The 20,799-nt window shown below is 48.1% G+C and overlaps 5 protein-coding genes across 5 annotated transcripts; 2 read left to right on the top strand and 3 right to left on the bottom strand.

The window, feature by feature from the left end:
- The first annotated feature begins 6,644 nt into the window (after nt 1-6,644).
- Nucleotides 6,645-7,184, top strand: DFJ58DRAFT_21716 (uncharacterized protein). The gene is made up of 2 exons (XM_041379294.1): nt 6,645-6,927; nt 6,973-7,184. The coding sequence occupies exons 1-2, from the start codon at nt 6,784-6,786 to the stop codon at nt 7,141-7,143; spliced, it is 315 nt and encodes a 104-aa protein (XP_041248987.1). The 5' UTR covers nt 6,645-6,783; the 3' UTR covers nt 7,144-7,184.
- Nucleotides 7,185-7,588: 404 nt separating this feature from the next.
- Nucleotides 7,589-10,598, bottom strand: DFJ58DRAFT_764173 (kinase-like domain-containing protein; the record flags this gene model as incomplete). Its single annotated transcript, XM_041388666.1, has 17 exons — nt 7,589-7,908; nt 7,956-8,183; nt 8,233-8,270; nt 8,318-8,348; nt 8,398-8,583; nt 8,635-8,691; nt 8,745-8,859; nt 8,909-9,015; nt 9,071-9,169; nt 9,223-9,438; nt 9,495-9,532; nt 9,584-9,614; nt 9,671-9,856; nt 9,921-9,983; nt 10,036-10,122; nt 10,145-10,390; nt 10,440-10,598. 17 exons carry the CDS (start codon nt 10,596-10,598, stop codon nt 7,699-7,701), a joined length of 2,097 nt encoding a protein of 698 aa, XP_041248988.1. The 3' UTR covers nt 7,589-7,698.
- Nucleotides 10,382-11,596, bottom strand: DFJ58DRAFT_21774 (uncharacterized protein). The gene is made up of 7 exons (XM_041379295.1): nt 11,470-11,596; nt 11,255-11,401; nt 11,125-11,190; nt 10,880-11,065; nt 10,794-10,824; nt 10,440-10,746; nt 10,382-10,390 (listed from the first exon to the last, which is right to left on the bottom strand). Exons 1-6 carry the CDS (start codon nt 11,491-11,493, stop codon nt 10,703-10,705), a joined length of 498 nt encoding a protein of 165 aa, XP_041248989.1. The 5' UTR covers nt 11,494-11,596; the 3' UTR covers nt 10,382-10,390; nt 10,440-10,702.
- Nucleotides 11,597-12,740: 1,144 nt separating this feature from the next.
- DFJ58DRAFT_852484 (kinase-like domain-containing protein) lies at nt 12,741-16,558 on the top strand. Its single transcript, XM_041393830.1, has 22 exons — nt 12,741-12,837; nt 12,888-13,043; nt 13,103-13,168; nt 13,222-13,404; nt 13,457-13,487; nt 13,535-13,572; nt 13,626-13,838; nt 13,888-14,238; nt 14,291-14,353; nt 14,418-14,603; nt 14,660-14,690; nt 14,742-14,779; nt 14,838-15,053; nt 15,108-15,206; nt 15,262-15,285; nt 15,356-15,409; nt 15,468-15,584; nt 15,634-15,690; nt 15,741-15,926; nt 15,978-16,008; nt 16,064-16,101; nt 16,149-16,558. The coding sequence occupies exons 1-22, from the start codon at nt 12,814-12,816 to the stop codon at nt 16,395-16,397; spliced, it is 2,451 nt and encodes an 816-aa protein (XP_041248990.1). The 5' UTR covers nt 12,741-12,813; the 3' UTR covers nt 16,398-16,558.
- A 400-nt stretch (nt 16,559-16,958) lies between these two features.
- DFJ58DRAFT_742213 (kinase-like domain-containing protein) lies at nt 16,959-19,945 on the bottom strand (the record flags this gene model as incomplete). Its single annotated transcript, XM_041387182.1, has 12 exons — nt 19,695-19,945; nt 19,584-19,632; nt 19,416-19,527; nt 19,110-19,364; nt 19,023-19,053; nt 18,674-18,970; nt 18,596-18,621; nt 18,382-18,546; nt 18,260-18,333; nt 17,880-18,200; nt 17,426-17,830; nt 16,959-17,364 (listed from the first exon to the last, which is right to left on the bottom strand). The coding sequence occupies exons 1-12, from the start codon at nt 19,792-19,794 to the stop codon at nt 16,959-16,961; spliced, it is 2,241 nt and encodes a 746-aa protein (XP_041248991.1). The 5' UTR covers nt 19,795-19,945.
- Between the last annotated feature and the right edge of the window lie 854 nt (nt 19,946-20,799).

Consider the following 20,799-nt stretch of genomic DNA (forward strand, 5'->3'; position numbering starts at 1 on the left):
AACGCAGACTGCGAGGATATAGCCAGCAATTCGGGGACCCCATTGTGAGTACAAGGAGCCCCCAGTGAAATTTGGACCCCGAAAAACAACGAGGCCGAGACTGTGCCTACTATACAAGTGCCCGACACAGAAAGTAAGGGAGGGTAACAGGATGGGTGCGCAAAATTGCTATTGACACGAATAATACGAGTGAGAAGAGAGAGAAAAATACAAACTAAACAGCGTACCTAGCAAGACGAATAATACGAGTGAGAAGAGGTAAAAACCCCCATGTCACTCGGCCTCGCTAGACATAGGCTGTAAGAGCTCCACTAAAGGAGGTGAGTGAGACACGATCGACATGCCGAAGATGCACGGAGCATCGGCCAGAATGTGGCCAAGGGAAAGTCCCATACCAAGGGCAAACCACGGGAAGACCCGGGGAAACGAGCCTGCTATGGAGCGCTCGTCCAATTACCCTGGTGTAAACCAGATTAAACTCGACTAATTGTCCTCGCTTAGGTCTCGATGAAACGCAGACTGCGAGGATATAGCCAGCAATTCGGGGACCCCGTTGTGAGTACAAGGAGCCCCCAGTGAAATTTGGACCCCGAAAAACAACGAGGCCGAGACTGTGCCTACTATACAAGTGCCATAACTCCAGCTATAATGAGGGAGGGAGGGAGGGAGATATAAGTACAGGATTTGACAGACTAGTCAGAATAAAAAGGTAAGAATAAATAGCGATAATGATATAGTAAGGGGACTTAGGGGTTCAATAGAAAGGCGGATCATGAATAGACCTTCCATGGAATATGAGAGCGTGAACAAGCGCAGGATTTTTTCGAATGTAAACACGAAAAGCATCACTAGACCAGCGGCCCATGGCCTGGATCCGATCTAATGACACCCCCAAAATAGCGAGAGACGTGGCCCCGCCTGCCCGAAGAGAATGACCCGAAATGGAATCGGGGAAGAAAGCTCTGAGGCGACTGATGAACCACGAGCGAGTGGGAACAGATCCGTCACTGCGCAACCATAAGAAACTGTTAAAAGGAAATAACTTGTCGCGAGACGCGAGGTAAGTTATAAAGGCATGATGAGGATCAGCAGTTTGAGCCTGCTGGACCACAATAGTACTTCCTTCAAAATTGGTGTCCGCCTTGTGACGCCGAAGAACGAAGGAATGATGAGATTCAGCGAGGATTACCGATGTCCGGGAGAGTGAGTTTTTCGAAAGCCTGTAAGGACGGATTATCAGGCCAGACAAGTTCTCCCAGACGGAGCAGCCCATAAAACCTATCGAAAAGTTGGGCTATGAACAACAAGTCATCGTGAGATGGGGGATTTGGCAAGGCGGCAGAGGTAGCTTCTAGGTCAGCCCTAGACAAAGGAAGCTTGCGGCGAATGGGAACCCCAAACCGACGTTTTGCACCTTTAAGTGTGCGTGACACTAAGCGAGAGCGTCGATTTTGGCGCACAGTGGGATAGTACTCCTCGAGGATGCTACATATTCCCGAGAGATAGTTGTCGACGGATCGGGGATTGATGTGCGCCGACATAAAAGTGACGAAAAGGGAGAGTGTGTCTGGCGTAGGGTCAAGAGCAAGATGATGGATTTCGCAGAAAGTCACATAAGAATTGACGGCCGATGAATAAGTCTGATTAGTTGTTTTGTCAAGGGCAAGTCCAAGGTTGATGGAGCGCTCATGAATTAGACGCTCCATAGGCCAGGCAGCACGAGGAGGCTGCCGAGCCTCAACCGCTGTAGGAATCATTTTTTACCCGCCCCCAGCGCATTCCGAGGGGGTTGAAATGGAACGATTCGAAGCCCTGGTGAACAAGAGACAGCATCACGTGCTCGCCAACGTGATAGATGATCTGCCACTACATTATCCTCTCCCGCAATATGAAACACACGAAAGTCGATGTCGAAGGCAAGGATGGTTTCGACAACGTCCATAAGAAGACGATTATACCCGGGTCCGGCGGATAAGGTGTTGAACATATAAACGGTATTCAAACTGTCAGTATAAACTGCCAGTTTTCCGTTGACCGGCAACCGAGTGATGCCATCGTGTATACCAGAAGCTACGCAAAGAGCTTCAGAGAAAAAGATATCTGCCACGGGAGGATGTTCCGGCAGGTTAGACTGAAATGCGAGGTTGAGAGATAGATACCAGAAACCCATACCCGACCCCGACGCATCACAGTAGACTTCAAGGATATCCGATTGAGGAGGGAAGGACTGCCAAGAAACGGATTTGAAAAGGTAGATGCCGTCAGATCGATTAAGATGAAAAGCCGCCCACTGAAGCTCTTCGACGACAGCATGATTGATCCAAATCATTCCTTTTGCGTTGGTCTTACCCTTAGTCTTGGCGTAGACTGCTGAAAGACCAGGGCGAAGAAGAGGACATATGTTAAGAGCCCAGTTGAGAGTGCCCGCGATATGCTCAAACTCTCGTAACGACCTCCTCTGACTATACCTGGCGAAAGACTTGAGTTCTCGAACTAGTCCCTTCTTCGATTCGTCCTTGAGAGATATCTTCATCAAGTTAGGATCCACCTCAAAGCCTATGACCGGTAGTGGTGAACCATATACCTGTTTCCGTTCTTCATGCGGGATGCCCAGTTCATCCCACAAGAGGAGAAGGGAAACCATGGGGGTAGGAAGCATCTTTCGATACTTCACATAGTAAGACATATCACTGGCCTTGGCGAAAGAGAAAGAATCGTCGACGTATATAAACGCTTGAATGAGCCAGACGAATACCGCAAGCCAGATGACGAGGGACATGAAGGCGTGAAAGATACGCTGCGAAGCTCGTCCTCCGAACACATTAGCTCTATCAACACGTCTTTCTCCTTCGAAGGTAACAACTTGTTTGATTTGCCAGAGAGGATGCATAGGCATGTGGCGATACGCCTCAGAGACGTCAGCCTTCCAAACTATTAGTTTCTCGAGTGGATGATGATGTCGAAATTCTCGGATTGCATCACCGAGGTCCTGGACATTGTCCAAGGTCACCCCAGCAATGTCGTCCTTAGTAATCATGGAGTTAAGGGAGAAATCCCCAGCACTATGATTAGTGACAAGGCGATACTTGCCACCTTCTTTAGGAACCGCATGAATGGGCATGCTATACATGCCAGGCAGAAGTTGGGGACCGAAATTAGGTGAGTACCTTCCAACGGACTCCTCCTTTGAAATCTGACTCCGAATGAAGTCGCATTGGGCGATGGTTGATGGAGTTGGAGATGGGATCTCCCACGTAGTGGGATATACTCCAGCATGAGTATCCGCCCAGGGCCAGAATCCTTCATGAAGGCCTTGGCATACTGAGCGAACAAATGGGAGATTAGGATGATGGGCGAGGGTAAGAAGGGTTTCGAATCTGTCGACATTTATGGGAGTAGAGACCTTGAAAAGATGAGGGTACTTCTCAATAGTAGAAAGCGCTGTGAGATTATCGTATTCAGATGGAGGAGGACGCGGGAGAGGCTCAGCAGTCTCAGTCCAAATAACCATTCCACTGAGGGACTTTGCTTCGTTCCCCCATACCATCCTTCTCCTAAACCTTTGACCCTGCGCTATGGTCTCATTTAGTTTCCTTCGCCAATGGACAGTCGGCTCGTTTATGTCCTGCATGACACTTGCTGCAGACATGGAACCTGGAACAGTCGGAAGCGGACTTATCACAGATTCCTCGGTTCCAGTTGTAGCACGCCTCCCCCTCGGCCAGAAGTTTCACTTCGTCCTTTCTTACCACCTCCTGCTCCTTTGGCATTAAACTTATCCCTGCCGGAAGAGCTGAGTTGATGCAACTCTGCGTAGGCGACCATTCCGAGCGAGGATAGATGTGAGACTTCGAGTCGCCGGAACTTTGAGATGGCATCAAAGCGAATGTATTTTTGGCCCTCAATTTTAAGTCGACATGCCTTGTCGAAGTCGAGAATTCGTGAATGGAGGGCGTAATGGACATCGACGAAGAAGCCGGAGATGTAACGCTTGTATCCCCGAAGCTCACGTTCCTTCCAAGGCATGATGAAGGAGAGGGCCTCAATCCAGAGGTCTGTCGCGATACTCCAGTCGCCATATGTTCTGACCTTATGAGTAGCAGTTGGCTGGGAAAGGGTGATTTCGAATCCTTTGCCGAGAGTTTGGGTTTGCTTGGGATCAATAGATGTGGAGTAATGCCCTGATAACACTTTTTCGAGGTCAGGCGCTCTCCCTTCGAGGAGGAGTGTCCATTGCGATAAAGGGAAGCTGGGGCATCCGGGGGTTGCAGTAACCTGGCCTCGGTAATATTTGGTGTCTTCGGACCATTCCTCATAACATTCCAAGGTGAGCTCTTCGGCACGCTGACTAGAGACGAATCTAAATTGATCTGGGTCAAGCCAAGGATAGAATCCGGCTCGTTCTGCAGTGAGTTTGCGTCTCTTTCTGCGCAAACGTTCTCGTATTCTTCCCCAGAGTCATCACTCTCATCCTCTTCTTCGGGTACTCGTCTGTGCAATTTCCTTCGCAGCTCACTCTCTTTCCGAGATGTGGACTTGTCTGACTCTCCCTCAGGTTGTTTCGACTGCGTTCTGGGTGGATCATTCGCAACTCGTGAGGAATCACGGTGGGGATTAGACTCTTTGGACGTGTAGTCGAGGAGTTCAAGGAAGTGATTAAAGCCAGGTTTAAAGTCTCGTTGGGTAAGTGTTTCCGATTCGTTGATTGCATCAAGGAGGACGCGCTGTATTTCAAGCAAGGCGTCTCCCTTCGAAATGAGGCTGTTTCCGAAATCCTCGATGAACTTAGTACACTGGGCGACAGAGTCTGGATCAAACTCTGCCTGGGATTCGGAAGAGGGGTTGGAAGAAATCATATGGGAGTTTCCTGCATTTTCAGACATGAGAACAAGTGTTCGATGTATTAGAAAGTGCGCAAAATTGCTATTGACACGAATAATACGAGTGAGAAGAGAGAGAAAAAATACAAACTAAACAGCGTACCTAGCAAGACGAATAATACGAGTGAGAAGAGGTAAAAACCCCCATGTCACTCGGCCTCGCTAGACATAGGCTGTAAGAGCTCCACTAAAGGAGGTGAGTGAGACACGATCGACATGCCGAAGATGCACGGAGCATCGGCCAGAATGTGGCCAAGGGAAAGTCCCATACCAAGGGCAAACCACGGGAAGACCCGGGGGAAACGAGCCTGCTATGGAGCGCTCGTCCAATTACCCTGGTGTAAACCAGATTAAACTCGACAAAATTTGCCCGAGCAGAACAGATACCTAGTAGACTACAAGTATTATGAATAAAAGGTTTAGGAGGACATTTAGCAATAAATATGAAAAGGTTTAGGAATACTACTACTATTACTACTGCATGGAAAGGTTTAGGTAGCTAACTTCAGGTTGGGCTCTAAGTCTCTAACAGCGAGGATTAGAACGAGGATACTCTGCGACAAGGTGTAGTAGAACGTCTCCCATGCGAAGGTCTAACCGACACGGAGGTGGCCAAATAAGGAAAGGTTTAGGTCCGCGTGAGTAATTTACGAGAGGTTGGCCGTAAGGTCAAGTCGACATTGACAACGACATTTTAGAATTGAGCAGCACTATAGTTCTGCGCCACAAAGAGGATGCATTATGCTTGACCATACGTTCACTCACCGAATACTGAGGTTGCGCGAATTGAATACTATTCGTGATCGAGAGGTACGCGTAGTTATATTGACGAAACACCAATCATTGCTTCAATATTAAATCTGACGTTTCACCCCCACAAGTACTGCGCCTTTGTCTTCATATCATCGACCGGGGTCGGATTTCAGAAATTTCAGGTCCCGCACAAGCTTGCCATCATGCACGTCCAGAATCTGGACCATCAATATATTGTCAACTAGACGAGCTCCGAGTCTTCCTTCTGTTCTTCTTGCCGTTTCTCCCGCTCTTCCTTCCATTCTTCCAACCCCTCCCGTTCTTTCAGTTCTTCATCCGTCCATCCCGTTCCCCTTCTCGCTCGTCCTGCTCGTCCGGCAACCTAGACTCCCAACTCATCCGATCATCAGAAATAAATGACTTCGTGTCGTCCTCATCAGAGTCTTCAACAACCGATTCCTGAGCACCCTCAGTTACATCTTCAGCAAGAAACATTAACGAAGGATGAGCCTAGTGCTCTAGTTAGGCCAAACTTACGGACACGTTTTCTTACTCAAGTATGACTCTAGAGGCTACGTCCAGTGACGCGACGCACCTGGGTGAAAAGCATCGGTCCAGAAGAAACCTGCCCTCTTTGAGCTGATGAAGAGGCAGGGGTATTTGCATTCTATAGCGAGCGAGGTATTCGAACCATACTCGCGGAAATCGGAGGCTTTCCAGGCGAAGCATGGATGGGGGAATTGGAAAGGATGTGCGCGGACTCCGGAGCTCCAGCGTCGCAAGGCTCATTTCTTCAGCGTGAATGAGATCACTGCTGACTTCAAACATCAATGATAGTGCTTGGAGAGATTTCAGTACATCGGTGAGTCATGTGTCTGCATTCGATGCTTGCTATTTACAACCCTTTTACCTTCTCCACCTGTCCTAGTGATGTAATGGCCGTTGCTGCTACAGACATGTGTCACAGAACATGGACCCTCCGATCTTCACTTTGACGATGATCAAATCCCGAATAGAAACATTATTCAGTATTTTTCCTTTTGACAAACCTCGCTTCGAGGTGTGGAGCGCAACAAGAGAGTTATGCCACTCGTTCAGGTCTTTCGTGAAGGTGGTCCTCTTATGGTAGGATCAAACGAAGCTGGCTAGTATGTCGCACCTCGCGGTGATGAGCTGTCGTCCAGGAGCAGTGAGGTGGACAGCTCCTGAAATTCTTTCTGGGAAAGAATCACTGGCAGCTTTTGCAATTTCCACTCAGAGCGATACCTACTCCTTCGGTAGCGTCATACTTCAAGTAAGCCGTTCTCGCTTGCTATTGCAACTCACTGACTCGCCCCAGGTTTTGATGGGAAAGATTCCTGCTCGTGAAGTCGCAATCTTGCGTAAAGTGATCTTTAAGGAGGAAACGCATCTTTGTTCAGATGACGATTGTGTCACCGATCGATTAACGGAATTTTATAACTTGTTGTCTTATCGTTCCCATCGATCGCTCTGCCGAAGAAGCGCTTAAATTTGTTGACAGCACACTGAGCTCGCTGCGGTCGAATAGTGGTATAGTTACAATTATCTCTGCGCTCTCCGACCATCGTGCTCCATGCTCTTCCCGCTCCAGTTCTCCTTCTCCCACACGCATGTGTAGCACGCTTGTTGGGAGTCCCACTGCAACCACACCGCAGTTTCGATTGCGGTGCCATCTGTGGATAACTCTTCACGGCAGGATGCTTTTATCCCGAGTGCACGTCTTGCTGTTACTCGATCTATAGGCCACAATTTGAACCTTTTCGCCACTCGGAGCTTGGCAGGCTTTCTTACTCGCTGCTCATCCAACACGTCGGGAAGAAGACCAATAGTAGAATATATGTGGACTGTTCACCAGCAGGTTGGATACTAGGTCTAACTCCGAACAGATTTGTCCTCCTTCATGATTACCCGTTGACAATTCACCATGAAAACCGGTAGTTTGATCCTGCACGATACCGGTGGGATGTGTAATATAATGTCGTCTGCGACTATAACGCGGCTTGTCAAAGCCCTACCTACATGCGTTGGAATTAGTATTAAATGACTAGCCAGCCCGTCTTTCTACAAATGTGAGGATTTCTGAGTCCAACGGCCGTCCATCCATGTCTTTCAACCAACACCTCTGGATGAAATCCCATTCAGCATCGCCTATGACAGATTTAGAGGGCCTCTTGGGCGTGATTCCTTTCATCCTTTGCATCATTATAGTTATTTGGTTTTTGATGTAGTGGTATGGGTCCCTGCCCTCCAAGGTCTGCTGGGAGATGAGCCAACTCAGTATTGATGATCCAATCCACACACCAGGAGCATTATTCCCCCGAAAGCGTACACATCGCTTGCTGTGGAACGTACCAATGGTGGGTTGCCGTCGTCGTCAGATACCAAGTATTCAGGAGCTAGGTAGGCCATAACACCCGTAGGATTGGTGGGAAATAATGGTAATGCTTCACTTGTTGGACCAGGAAGGAATGAGGAGAGACCAAAATCGGTGAGGCTTGCTTTTCCGTTTTGGTCAACGAGAATATTATTCTACGAAGCCTCAGTGGAGCATTCGAAAATGTCATAAATGCATACCCACACCGGTCGGGTCTCCGTGAATGGTTGACTGCGAGTGGACTGTCCATTATGAGTTGATTGACCCCACGATAAAATATTGAGCGTACGATATTGAAGCCCACGAGCTACATCCCTGAGCTAAAGCGACTTTAGCATGGGAGGTCAGTGGGATGAAAAGTGACCGAACCAGTGCAAATTTTTGGCTGTAAGACAGTGTCTCGTGCTCGCGTTGAAGGTATTCCGTCAGAACGCCATTTTTAAACCATGGGGAGACAAGCGCTGGGAGTGAGCCAAAGCCTTCTGTAACTCCCAAAAAAGGAACAATGTTCTCGTGTTCAAGTCGCATCCATATCTTAATCTCTCGGAACAATCGCTGATAGATCAATAGTCAGATGGAACGAAAACAGAACACTTGGCTACCGACGTTGATGATCGTCGACATGTTCGCATCAACTCCCAGCCTCATCTCCTTGACTGCGACCTTTGCAAACTGTCATGAGCGACATAACAGAACATGGCTTGCAAGGTACCTACATGAACTGCATTCGACATCGAAGCATGGAGGGTGCACATGTGAACATTTGAAAATCCTCCAGAGGCCTGGTGCGCCTCGTTGAGCCGTTGGACCAAGCTCGTCAGATCAAGAGCGCTGCAAACGATGAGTTCAACAGTAGCATAGACAGAGGAAGATGACTCGCCCGGAACGCTGGACTAAGACTGAGCAGAGAACCTTCTCTATGCAAGGACGGGATTCGATCAACATTGAAAGGCAGCGTCGCACCAAATCCAGGTGCACCCGATCAATCTTGGAGTCAAAAGTGAGTTGAGACCGCATAAGAGAACCCGTGCAAGGATAATACCTCCACGCTTGTAAGAAACGGTTCTGTGCCCTTCACTTTTTCCGAAAGGACTTCACTCTCTTCAGAAATCCACCAATAAGGTACCTTTCCTGACAATACCTGCAAAAATGCGTTAGACAGTCCGGGAAAGGCTGATGCGTTGCCAAACACACAAGAATTGTGATGCAGCCATAAGAGTATACGTCTTGGGATTTGGTTGGTTGTGGCGGTCCTGTCTGCTCGTCACGAACAACCGACTCTGGTGAGACGTATCTCGCAGCTCCAGGGAGTTGTTTGCTCGATTTCAAAACTCCAGTGTCGCCAAGAATCACGGAGCGACTGAAGTCTGCAATGCGTACACGCGCCGCATCATCCAGAAGCACGTTGTCCTAGGAAGAACGAGATGAGTGTGTTATATTTAGTAAGCATGCAGACGGAAGCGTACACCCGTCAAATTGCCATGTGCAATATTGTTCTTGTGCACTAAGAATTCTTCATCAATTTGACGCATGAACAGTTACGGGCATCACTGACAATATTTGATCCCGTCGGCCACCTGATACAGCTGACATTCAAGGTCAGAGCTGAATGACTTGTCGACGCCATGGGACATCAACTCACAATATCGAACTTCTGAAGTGGAGACAATGTGGAGAACTCTCGTTTCAGATAGTCGTGCAATGATCCATGCGCCATCCATGGATACACGAAGGAGGGAAGAACTCCGAAACCCGTCGTCATTCCATAGAGATCAAGGATGGTCTCGTGCTTCAACCTTTCCCGAACATTGACCTCGCGACGAATCATCTGTGAAGTAATGCATCGGTCACACTTGGTATTCACAACAAAATCGAACTGCGTGTTAGCTCACGTCGCACGTCTTGTCAATATTAATGTCATTCAGATCGCCAACATCCAAAGTCTTGACTGCAACCTGTTGGAATCATGGATTACATGGAGTTCCGTTGAAATACCAATCAACTAACCACGGTGGCGTCCGACCCATGCAACCAGTTGTATCTCAAAGTCCCACTGATGCTGCCCCCGACCATCGCTGTCATAGGTCGAGAGGGCTGCTTTTGGGATTTGATTCACCTGGAGTTCCAACAACAACAGATTCATCGCATTTGAGACATTTATCCTGCGCGTGAGTAAATCTATAATGCGAGACAATGGCGGGCGTTCGCCACTCCTCAACAAGCATTGTTGTGCGAGCTCCTTGAGCTTAGGGTCATCGTCTAGACCACCGAATTGCTCGAAAGGTTCTTTTCTGTCGAGCCCTGCTAGGATGATGTCATTGGAGTCCTGTTTGCTATGATACGGTCTGTGCCCAGAAAATAGCTACATGCTATGAGCAACGGACACGGCATCGGACAAAAACATCACACACCATAATCATAATACAACCATATGAGTATACTTCGGCAGTCTTGGTTAGCTGCTCCCCCCCCTCTTCGTCTTGAATACCAAACTTCTCGGGCGCCATCCACCGGTATCTGTCCCGGCATTCAGATTGAAATGTAGTGGCCTCTGATCCTGCAATGACCATCCAGACGCTAAAGCCCCGAAGATAAGGCTTCCCATCACCGTCGACCAGGATGTCGGCCTAAATATGGAATCGTCATTCCTGCACGGAGCACTATGGCGGCGAAATCAACCCACAGGGGTTAGGTCACTGTAGATATCCTTGCTGTGCACTACAGGAGATCAATCGACCGAAGTGCAAAAGCCACGTGCCACTCACAGTATTGAAGACCAACTGCTATCTCCCTTAGCTGACATGTCAAGTCAAGGTCTATCCTGTCTCTATAGGTATAATAACAAGCCTACCACAAATAATTTCTTGTCAAGGTCTGGTTGCCGTACATCCAGGTAGTTGTCGAGTGACCCATTTTCCATCCATGGAGAAACTAACGCAGGAAGTAGGCCAAATCCTCCATCGCTGATAATACCCTCGAGACGGAGAATGTTGTCGTGATACAATTCAATCCAGATGGAGGCCCGGTGAAGAATGATCTAGGAAGAGTAAAGCTATCAGCGAGTGGAATGTGATTGTGACCGCTTCATGCCCGAACCTTTTTCGCTTCTTCTACTTCATCTGCACTCGGCTTACGGTTGAAGGTGATGGATTTGACTGCGACCTTGATAAATAACAATATTAATCATTGGAGCTCATCGGCCGCCGCTTGTTCATCACAAACTTACACATGAGTTCTCAGATTGTTCAGACGATTTCACAAAACATCTCCAGATTTCACTGCGCGCTGTTTTAATCGCAGTGTCCTTTTGAATGGCTTCCGTGGGAATTTCAATAAATAATTTTGCTTCGACTGTGTAGTGAACACCAGTGACCTTTCAAGGGTACAAGTTGATCAATCATTATACATAATTGCAAATGGCAAGCTTCAACATCGACTTACGACGAAGAATCGAGAGTTGCACATTGTGAAGATTCCTTAGCGCGACATCCAAAATGATGACGGGTGCTAAAGTCAGGGCAAGGCAGTGAGTGCTAACGAGCGTCTTTGCAGCATGCGTCCTTATATGTGTAGCAAATGTCATGCAATGTGTTCTTCGGATCCGGGCTAGTGTGAGCCGTAAACAGGCCGCGCGGGCTATACTTACATACGCTAACAGTACCCTAGGTTACTCGGATCTTCAGCCAGTCTTCTTTAACCCGGGACCAGCCTGGACCCCAAGGACGCGTCATGGTATAAGTTGAAAATATTATTATGACTCTTGCCCTGCGTATCGTCGATCAACAGCCTATTAGACCTCCTGGAATATCGAACGCTACTCGCATACTTTCTCTGCCATGGTTTCCTGCCAGCAGCCACTGTCGAGGCCTTCCATCGCTCCCCGCATACCTGAACAACCTTCTGCGACCCTGATGCCGCCATCAATGCATAATTGTATCCTCCCATTATTGTCACCCGCACTTTAGGGCGACCCTCCCGCACCCCCGACGGCCCCCATGCTCCAAAGGCAACTTCTTGCAACTTCCTATCATACCTTCACTGACTTGGCGCTATCGCTACGACCTACCGCAGTCTCCTGCTGCTCACTTCGACCTCCTGCATCTTCTTGTCGCAACCGCCTGCTCCCTCCGGCGATCTCGTCACGAATGCCTGCAGTCTCATCAGTAGTACCAGCGCGTATTCCAAGGTTAGTACCCTAATTGACCTCAGCTTCTATATCTTTCCCTTCACACCTATGCTAACACACCCTTGTCTACTTTATACATGTCAAGTGCTTGCTCGGTTAACACATCACTTGAACAATACTCGAGAATTCTTCACAAAAGATGCATAAGGCTTACAGTTGTACTAAGAAAATACAGAACACCATATGTCTAGACAAATATTGATACAAACGACATGGTGACCATTCACCAATACAAGAGATTCTGTCAAGTAACACAGAAACTAAGACACTAGTGCGAGAAAATACAAGTGATTAATGGTGATACGATACGGTATGGGGAAGGAACAAGTACTAGCAGGTGCCTGGCAATATCGTCACACATAACTTCAAGCGAACGTCTACGTACTACTCAGGGAGCCCTGGGGTCTTGAACCCAGTGAATGCCGTCACAGAGGGTGTAGATAACAGGGTACTAGATCTTTTGACCCGAATTCCGAAGACGGGGGCTTCAACCTAATTGGTAATTGATCTCGTGTAGTACCGTAGCGATTGAGCATGTAAGGGATGCAAGTCCCTTGCCTCAGAGCATTCATCATTTTGACGCCACGCTAAGGATTACGATGAACAACTTTCAATCCTCCGTTGTAAGTGATGTGCATTTTTCATTATGCACAATGATCGATAAGCTGGGCAGAAAATGGATGACATCTACCTAGTCGACTTCAAGACCTCACCAAATATCATTCCCGCCGCAGCCATTCAAAAGCACAATGCATTTCCTCTCCACACAGGGGGGATGGCTGATATTTTTAAATGTTATATGTCTACACAATCGGAGGTCCGCTATACAGTAAGTTGACAAAACAGTTGAAGAGTTTTATTATTTTCGTTATCTAAATCACAATCAAGGTCGCGATAAAATCCATCAGGATCCCTTCTAGCTATGATTCAACATTAATACGCAAAGTGGGCCAGGTTGGTGCATGAAGTAGGTCACCGTTCTACTCCACTGATGGAAACGCTTGCAGAGGATTCGTCGCGAGGCTTATGTTTGGATGCAATTATCTCACGACAACATTCTCGCTCTTGAGGGTGTTACCGAAGGATTTGGCCCACTTCCCGCACTAGTTACTCTATGGATGGATAATGGATCACTCGGCGACTATCTGAAGCAGAAAGTTGATCTTTCGAGAGACAAGAAGTTGAGCATGGTATAGATTTTATATTCGTGGAGATAGGCTGCACTTTGACTTAACATGTCAGTTGACGGAGGTAGCAGCTGGTCTCGAGTATTGTCAGTAGCGCTCTGCTCTTGTATTTCTGTCGGCTAATCTCCTATAGTGCACTGCAAGGGTATCGTCCATGCTAACTTAACTCCCGTATGTTTCGTTCGCCACTATTATCCGTCCAGAATGACAGTTTCATAATTTAGTACAACGTCCTGGTCAGCAGTGACGGGAGGCTTCATATCGGGGGCTTCGGTCTCTCGGTGATCCTTGCAGAATTAGATTGCCCAACATTTGAGTCGTGTCAGCCTGGCAGTATTCGGTGGACAGCCCCCGAAATGTTGGATGTGCTAGAGGATGGGGCAACAAAGCCAACCAAGGCTGCCGATGTTTATTCATATGGTTGTATCATGATGTTGGTGTGTCATGTTTCCGTACCAACGCATGTATGTAACTGATATGACGCAGCTGTGTTCTGGACATGCACCTTATCACTCGCTGATTTCGGATTTTCGCGTTCTCGCAGCAGTGTTGAGGGGTCAAGAACCCTTCCGCGAAATCACTGGGCTCGAGGAAGACCTTAAACAATTGGCACAAAAATGCTTATCGAATAGCAGCGAGTGCCGCCCGTCGGCTTCGGACATCGCGGAGTTGTTCAGGTCGAAGTCAAATATTTCAAAGACGATGATGGAGTTGTTGTCGAAACTTCGAGTGAATCAAATTCCCAAAGCAGCCCTCTCGACCTGTGATAGCAGTGATAGATGCAGCATTAGCGGGACTTTGAAATACAACTGGTTGCATGGGTCGGACGCCACCGTGGTTAGTTGATTGGTATTTCAACGGAACTCCATGTAATCCATGATTCCAACAGGTTGCAGTCAAGACTTTGGATGTTGGCGATCTGAATGGCATTAATATTGACAAGACGTGCGACGTGAGCTAACACGCAGTTCGATTTTGTTGTGAATACCAAGTGTGACCGATGCATTACTTCACAGATGATTCGTCGCGAGGTCAATGTTCGGGAAAGGTTGAAGCACGAGACCATCCTTGATCTCTATGGAATGACGACGGGTTTCGGAGTTCTTCCCTCCTTCGTGTATCCATGGATGGCGCATGGATCATTGCACGACTATCTGAAACGAGAGTTCTCCACATTGTCTCCACTTCAGAAGTTCGATATTGTGAGTTGATGTCCCGTGGCGTCGACAAGTCATTCGGCTCTGACCTTGAATGTCAGCTGTATCAGGTGGCCGACGTGATCAAATATCGTCAGTGATGCCCATAACTGCTCATGCGTCGAATTGATGAAGAATTCTTAGTGCACAAGAACAATATTGCGCATGGCAGTCTGACGGGTGTACGCTTGCGTCGGCATGCTTACTAATTATAAAACACGCTCATGTCATTCTTCCTAGGACAACGTACTTCTCGATGATGCGGGGCGTATACGCATCGCAGACTTCAGTCGCTCTGTGATCCTTGACGGCGCTGGAGATTGGAAATCGAGCGAGCAACTCCCTGGAGCTGTGAGATACGTCTCACCAGAGTCGGTTGTTCGTGACGAGCAGACAGGACCGCCACAACCAACCAAATCCCAAGACGTATACTCTTATGGCTGCATCACGATTCTTGTGTGTTTGGCAACGCATCAGCCTTTCCCACGCTGTGTCTGACGCGTTTTTCAGGTGTTGTCGGGAAAGGTACCTTATTGGTGGATTTCTGAAGAGAGTGAAGTTCTTTCGGCGAAAGTACAGGGCACAGAACCTTTTCTTCCGACCGTGGAGGTATGGTCCTTGGACAGGTTCTCTTATGCGATGTCAACTCACTGTCGACTCGAAGATTGATGAGGTGCACCTGGATTTGGTGCGACGCTGCCTTTCAATGTCGATCGAATCCCGTCCTTCCATCGAGAAGGTTCTCTACTCACTACTAGTTCAGCGTTTCGGGCGAGTCATCTTCCTCTGTTTATGCTGCTGTTGAGCTCATTGTTTGCAGTGCTGCTGATCTTACAAAGTCGGTCATACGCCTCAACAGCGACCCCCCAGGCCCGTGGAGGATTTGCAAATGTTCACAAATGCAGCCTTGGTCTAACAACCGTCGATGCGAGTGTTCGACGAACAATTTCACACTACGGGTTACTTTCTACAACAACTTCAGTTGACGTAGGTGTCGTTGACATCGTATTTTAATACGTTACTCACAGCAGCTTAGGTCGCAGTCAAGGACATACGAACGACGGATCATGCGGCAGACATGAAAGCCGTCAATGTCGGTATCCAAGTGTTTTCTCTCCGTTCAACTGACTGTTGATTTTGCAGCGATTGTTTCGAGAGATCCGCTTATGGTTGAAACTTAAGCACGAGAATGTTGTTCCTCTCTGGGGGGTTACAGATGGCGCTGGTTCGGTCCCAGCGCTTGTCTCACCATGGTTAGAAAATGGCGCTCTGACGGGATTTCTCCAACGGAAGCACGAAACTCTTTCCTCCAGCGAAAAGATTGCACTGGTTCGGTCAATTCTGCATCTGACCATATTCATCATGCTAAGGTCAATTTAGCTCAGGGACGTGGCTCGTGGGCTTCAATATCGTATGCTTGATGCATTATCCTTGAAGTGAAAGTCAGCTGACACTGAGTCGGGCAGTCCATTCGAAGTCGATTGTCCACGGAGACTTGAGCGGCGTACGTATGCATTTTTTCGTCATGAACACTGAACTGGATTTTCATAGAACAATGTTCTCGTGGACGCAAGTGGCAAAGCCCTTCTCACCGATTTTGGTCTCTCCGTCCTCCTTTCTGAGAGATCAACTCAAGCATCATTACCTACCAAACCCGGAGGCAGCGCACGCTGGATGGCGCCTGAATCTTTAGGGATCGGTGACGAAGGCCATGGGTCACCGGTATTTTCCACAACAAGTGATATATATTCTTTCGGAGGGATCATGCTCCAGGCGGGTGTATCGGATCATCGATATTAAGTCAGCTTATCTCCCTGCAGGTTTTGGAGGGCAAGATCCCATACCATTACATCCCAAAATATGAAACTATAATTGCCCACCTATCACAGGGCAGAACACCCAAAAGGCCGGTCAAACCTGTTATCGCTGACAGTGATTGGGTTTTCATCCAGAGATGTTGGTCAAAAGACAAGTCCCTTCGGCCGAGGGCCGAAGAAATCATTGCATTTGTAGGAGGGAAGTTATAGTCAATCCAGGTCTATTTGTCTTTGTCCAGTATAGATAGGAGTCTCGAGGACGTCGCGTCGACAAGCAAAATGGGCGGCGTTATACCAACGTTATCATGATTATGCACCAAAACACAGATACTGTAGGCATTGAGCTGGGGACACTACAAAAAGTACCACAAATCAATTTTGTTGAATCTTCCGTAACATTGTTTGGCGTTCCGATCCGCTGTGTTTCCTCCAGAGAAAATAGCCCAGCTACGCTGCTCATTCAGCTCGAATCCTATATCGTTATTCCAAACTTATAGCCAAACAATTTCTAGTTCTTTTTCGAAGTCACGTTTGCAACGAACCGTCAAGATATTCTCTGTAACCTCCCTCTTCCAGTGGTTTGCGCACGGTATCCAGGCCAGGAAGACAAAACCCGCCTCAAGAGGAAACATACATAAATTTGTCCCGCTTTCAACTTTCCTTTGTTAGCGTCGTCATCATGGTCTTGGTAGTTAACGATCCCGATCGCCCACTCTGTCGTAGATGCAGGTGGAAAGAAAGGGGATTGCACGACCAGCTTTTCGAGCGGCCATGTCCTGAGGCGACCAGGGGGATGGGAAAGGGATGTTGACTGCCAGTGACTCTGGTCAATGGAGGCAGGGACCATGAATAGCTTGACCTGCACGCCACGCTTTGTGACCGAGAAGTCATCATCACCGCAACCCTCTCCCACCACGAGATCTCGTGTTTCTTGAGCATCTTGAGTGCTGCTTCGTCCGTTGTGCGATAACAGGAAGGTTTCGTTGGACACCAGGGAGTCCGCCGGCCCACACAAGAATTTGCCATTCCTTGCACCTCTCAATAAGCTCTGCCATGAATCTTTTGAACGCTCGATCTCCTTCTCCATATGCGACCGTCATGGTGATGTCGAAGATGCCGGTAAGAGAGTAGGCAACATCTTCAATACGGGTTGTCTTCCGACTTGCTGCCCAGCTCATCTTCTCCCAGGCACGATTCGGCCCAGGCTGAAAGTTGCGCAGGTCGTTTGCGGGGATATTGGTAGCATGACGAAGAGCATGAACAACTTTCGCGTCATCTTTGTCGTTGGAATTCTGCGTAAGGGGCGTCCATGTAGGACCGTAATAAAACCTCATTTTAAGGGGTGCGAGAAGCTCCTGCAACGTCCAGCCACGAAAGAACCACTCGTCATTTTCCCAGCGTCTCCAATGAGTTTGTCTGAGCCAGGTGCACGATGCATATATAGGCCTCGCGGTACCATGCGAACATCGACCGAATGGCTTCGTCGAGCTCTGAGCTGCTTTCTTTGTTAATGCAGCAGGTATCAGACCATGCGAGACGACAGCCATATTCCTTTGCTTTTGAGCAAAACTTCTCCAGCTTCTTGTAACCCGCTCCTTCGCGTTTTAGGTCTTGGAATGTCGGCTCCGATTCTCCCCATCGGTGTGATAGAATAGCATATTTGAGCCGGTTGACCACAGCCAACTCTATGGCAGACTGCCTCGACCATCCCCCACACTGATGGATCTCCTCCTCAGTGATCGTCTCTGGTTTTAGCATCTCAACAAGTTTGTCCGTGAAACCAACACTATCTTTTCGACATCGATCAAATGTGGAGGGACCAAATCAAAAACGCGTCGTTTGAACTCGGCTACAACATCAGGAATGCCTTTGTCGTGAGCATGCTGATCAACAGGAGGAATGCCTTTGTCATGATCATACTGATATGGAGATCAGCTTGCATATGAGCACTTATCCAGCAGACGTACTGCCATAGCTTCCGCAGTCTGCGGTATTTCCGTCCTCAGTGTTTCGCGTACAAATGTTAGCGTCTGATCCGCGGAAGGGCGGTCTTCTGGCGGAAAAGAGAAGCATTTTCGGAGGAAGGATGAATCCTGGGCCTGATCCCGAACTACTTGTGGTAGCAGTGGCACCTGTCCTTTATGTAAATACGCGGTAATATTGTGGGATCGAATTTTTGACGACCAGGGCAACTGCCCAGAGAGCACCTGAGATGGTCGTTAGATACACAACGTAGGCTTGAATGTGCCGATGATGTACATGAATCATGTTGCAAACCAAAAGACCACACATCGCTTTTGGAAGTGGCAAGAGTCTTTTTGAAGACCAGCTCGGGAGCTGTCCAGCGAAGAGCGGCCTCACCAATTGGTTTGGGCGTGGTCTCGTTAAGCCTCATGGAAAGCCCGACGCCTGTTACAAAAGCACGCCCATGCGAGTCAACTAAGATGCTGTCCTGACGCACCAGCGCATCAGAGATAATCAGTGCTCGTCTGCCTTGTTGATTTTGGTAAGAACTTACACCTGTTAGATCTCCGTGGACCACTGCGATAACATGCACTGACAAAAAACCCACTTGAGAGTCTATAGTTTTGTAGACGAGCAGACATACGATATTGCAGTGCCGAAGCGATATCTTGCAGCTAAACGCAGGGAAATTCGTTTGTTCATGAATCCCATCATAATTAGATGAACCCACCAAGCGAAAACGTTCACCACGCTCTAAGGTCTTGCGTTCGCGCAAGAAGTTAGTCAAGCTCCCATTCTCCATCCAAGGAAACACAAGGCTAGGCAAATGACCATGCCCGTAAACGTGTCCGAGCACAGGCAAAATATGTTCATTCTGAAGTCTTCCCCATACTTTGATTTCTTCTAGTAATTCGTTGTATCTCTTGGTGAGATCCGAGGCATTCTCAGGTTGTAATACCCTAATAATCTTGACTGCCACGGTGACCTGGAGATGTGAGAACTATCGGTTTATGCTGATTGTTTGACTAGCACATACTGGAGGATAATTCGGTCGGTCCAAGGTGCACTTGCAAATATGATACTCATGACTACTTGTAGCCTCAGGATGTTCGTCCTTGACTATGTGATCAGTAAGATCAGGAATGCAACTGAAACACAGGGATTCGGTGATTGGTTCTATCATAAGGCGGAGAAAAACGCGCACGCAGGAATTTCAAACGCTTTTGACAAAGATTCAGGCGAGAAATTTGACGCTATAGTTTGAAAGTGCGGGAGTCAGCCTGAGTCAACTCTAAGCTTGCCAACAGTTACTGACGCGGCAGTCTCCGTCCAATTATATCGGTTGGCGTGCGCTGTTTCCGCTGAAGAGCACAGAAATATCGTAGGATTGACTCCGTGACATCAATCAACGACATCCCTCCCAATAATATTGATGTTGCCCCGCAAGGAGGACAACCGTATAAAACAAGAATGGAACATGATCGAGAGGTATTTATATCGAATTTCAAATTTAAATTTCAGGTCCTGCCAGCAAGGCTGTACCGTGACCGTACTGCCATCACCTTGCACGCAATTGCGCATCCAGAATCCGGACTATCAATATATAATTGTCAGCTAGACGAGCTCTTCATTCTGCTCTTCCAGCTGTCTGTCTTGTGTTTCTCCCGCTAGCTTCTAACTCTTCCCCTTCTTTCAGCTCTTCCTCCCGTTCTACTAGACCCTCTTCTCCCTCGTCCTGCTCGTCCGGTAACTCAAACTCTTCTGATTCATATGATCATCAGAAATAGATGACTTTGTGTCGTCTTCAAGCTCTCTGTTTTCATCAGAGTCTTCAAGAGCTGAATCCTCAGGACCCCCAACCACATTCAGCAGAAACGTACGTTAACGAAGCTAGTACTCTAATCAGGCTAAACCTACGGACACGTTTTCTTGCTCAAGTAGGACTCTAGAGCCTACGTCCAGCGACGCGACGCACCTGGGAGGGAGCGTCGTATAGAATCATTCGGCTCTTCTGTGCACGCCGTTTTCAGCGGTTTGCATTGTTTGCATTTGCCATTACCTCAAGAAATACAGTCGATTTTGCATCTTGCGATAATGTGCTAAATGTGTGGTACGACTCCGTGATACAAGTCCAGGAGCAGCAACCATCACCAGACGCTGAGACTTACATGTCCCCTTCAACCTTGTGGAGGCCACATTCGCTGAAAACTGATCATGACACTGTCTAAGCTTCTTTAACACAGACTCTCCTGCTAACATTATGTAGCCGGCCATCTTCCTCAGCGCTTGGTTCAATCATACCAGCGTCTATCACGCCGAACAACCCTCAATAATATGGAAATACACGCGCAGTATGACCTGAATACGCAACCTCTCCTCTCCCTCTCAGCCGAACGCTGTCCACAGTCCCCATATCTCCA

Source organism: Suillus subalutaceus (assembly GCF_016647625.1).
Source record: "Suillus subalutaceus strain FC151 chromosome Unknown DFJ58scaffold_10, whole genome shotgun sequence".
Lineage (NCBI taxonomy): Eukaryota > Fungi > Basidiomycota > Agaricomycetes > Boletales > Suillaceae > Suillus > Suillus subalutaceus.

Excerpts from the sequence above, each read along its gene's own strand:
- DFJ58DRAFT_21774 (XM_041379295.1), bottom strand. The coding sequence starts at position 11,493 with ATGTGCAACTCTCGATTCTTCGTC. Across the intron at positions 11,402-11,469 it reads GCAACTCTCGATTCTTCGTC|GTCACTGGTGTTCACTACAC; the intron begins GTAAGTCGATGT and ends TACCCTTGAAAG. Across the intron at positions 10,825-10,879 it reads TTGACAAGAAATTATTTGTG|CTAAGGGAGATAGCAGTTGG; the intron begins GTAGGCTTGTTA and ends TTGACATGTCAG.
- DFJ58DRAFT_852484 (XM_041393830.1), top strand. The coding sequence starts at position 12,814 with ATGAACAACTTTCAATCCTCCGTT. Across the intron at positions 14,354-14,417 it reads ATATTGACAAGACGTGCGAC|ATGATTCGTCGCGAGGTCAA; the intron begins GTGAGCTAACAC and ends ATTACTTCACAG. Across the intron at positions 15,691-15,740 it reads CAGACATGAAAGCCGTCAAT|CGATTGTTTCGAGAGATCCG; the intron begins GTCGGTATCCAA and ends TTGATTTTGCAG.
- DFJ58DRAFT_21716 (XM_041379294.1), top strand. The coding sequence starts at position 6,784 with ATGTCGCACCTCGCGGTGATGAGCTGTCGTCCAGGAGCAGTGAGGTGG. Across the intron at positions 6,928-6,972 it reads TCGGTAGCGTCATACTTCAA|GTTTTGATGGGAAAGATTCC; the intron begins GTAAGCCGTTCT and ends GACTCGCCCCAG.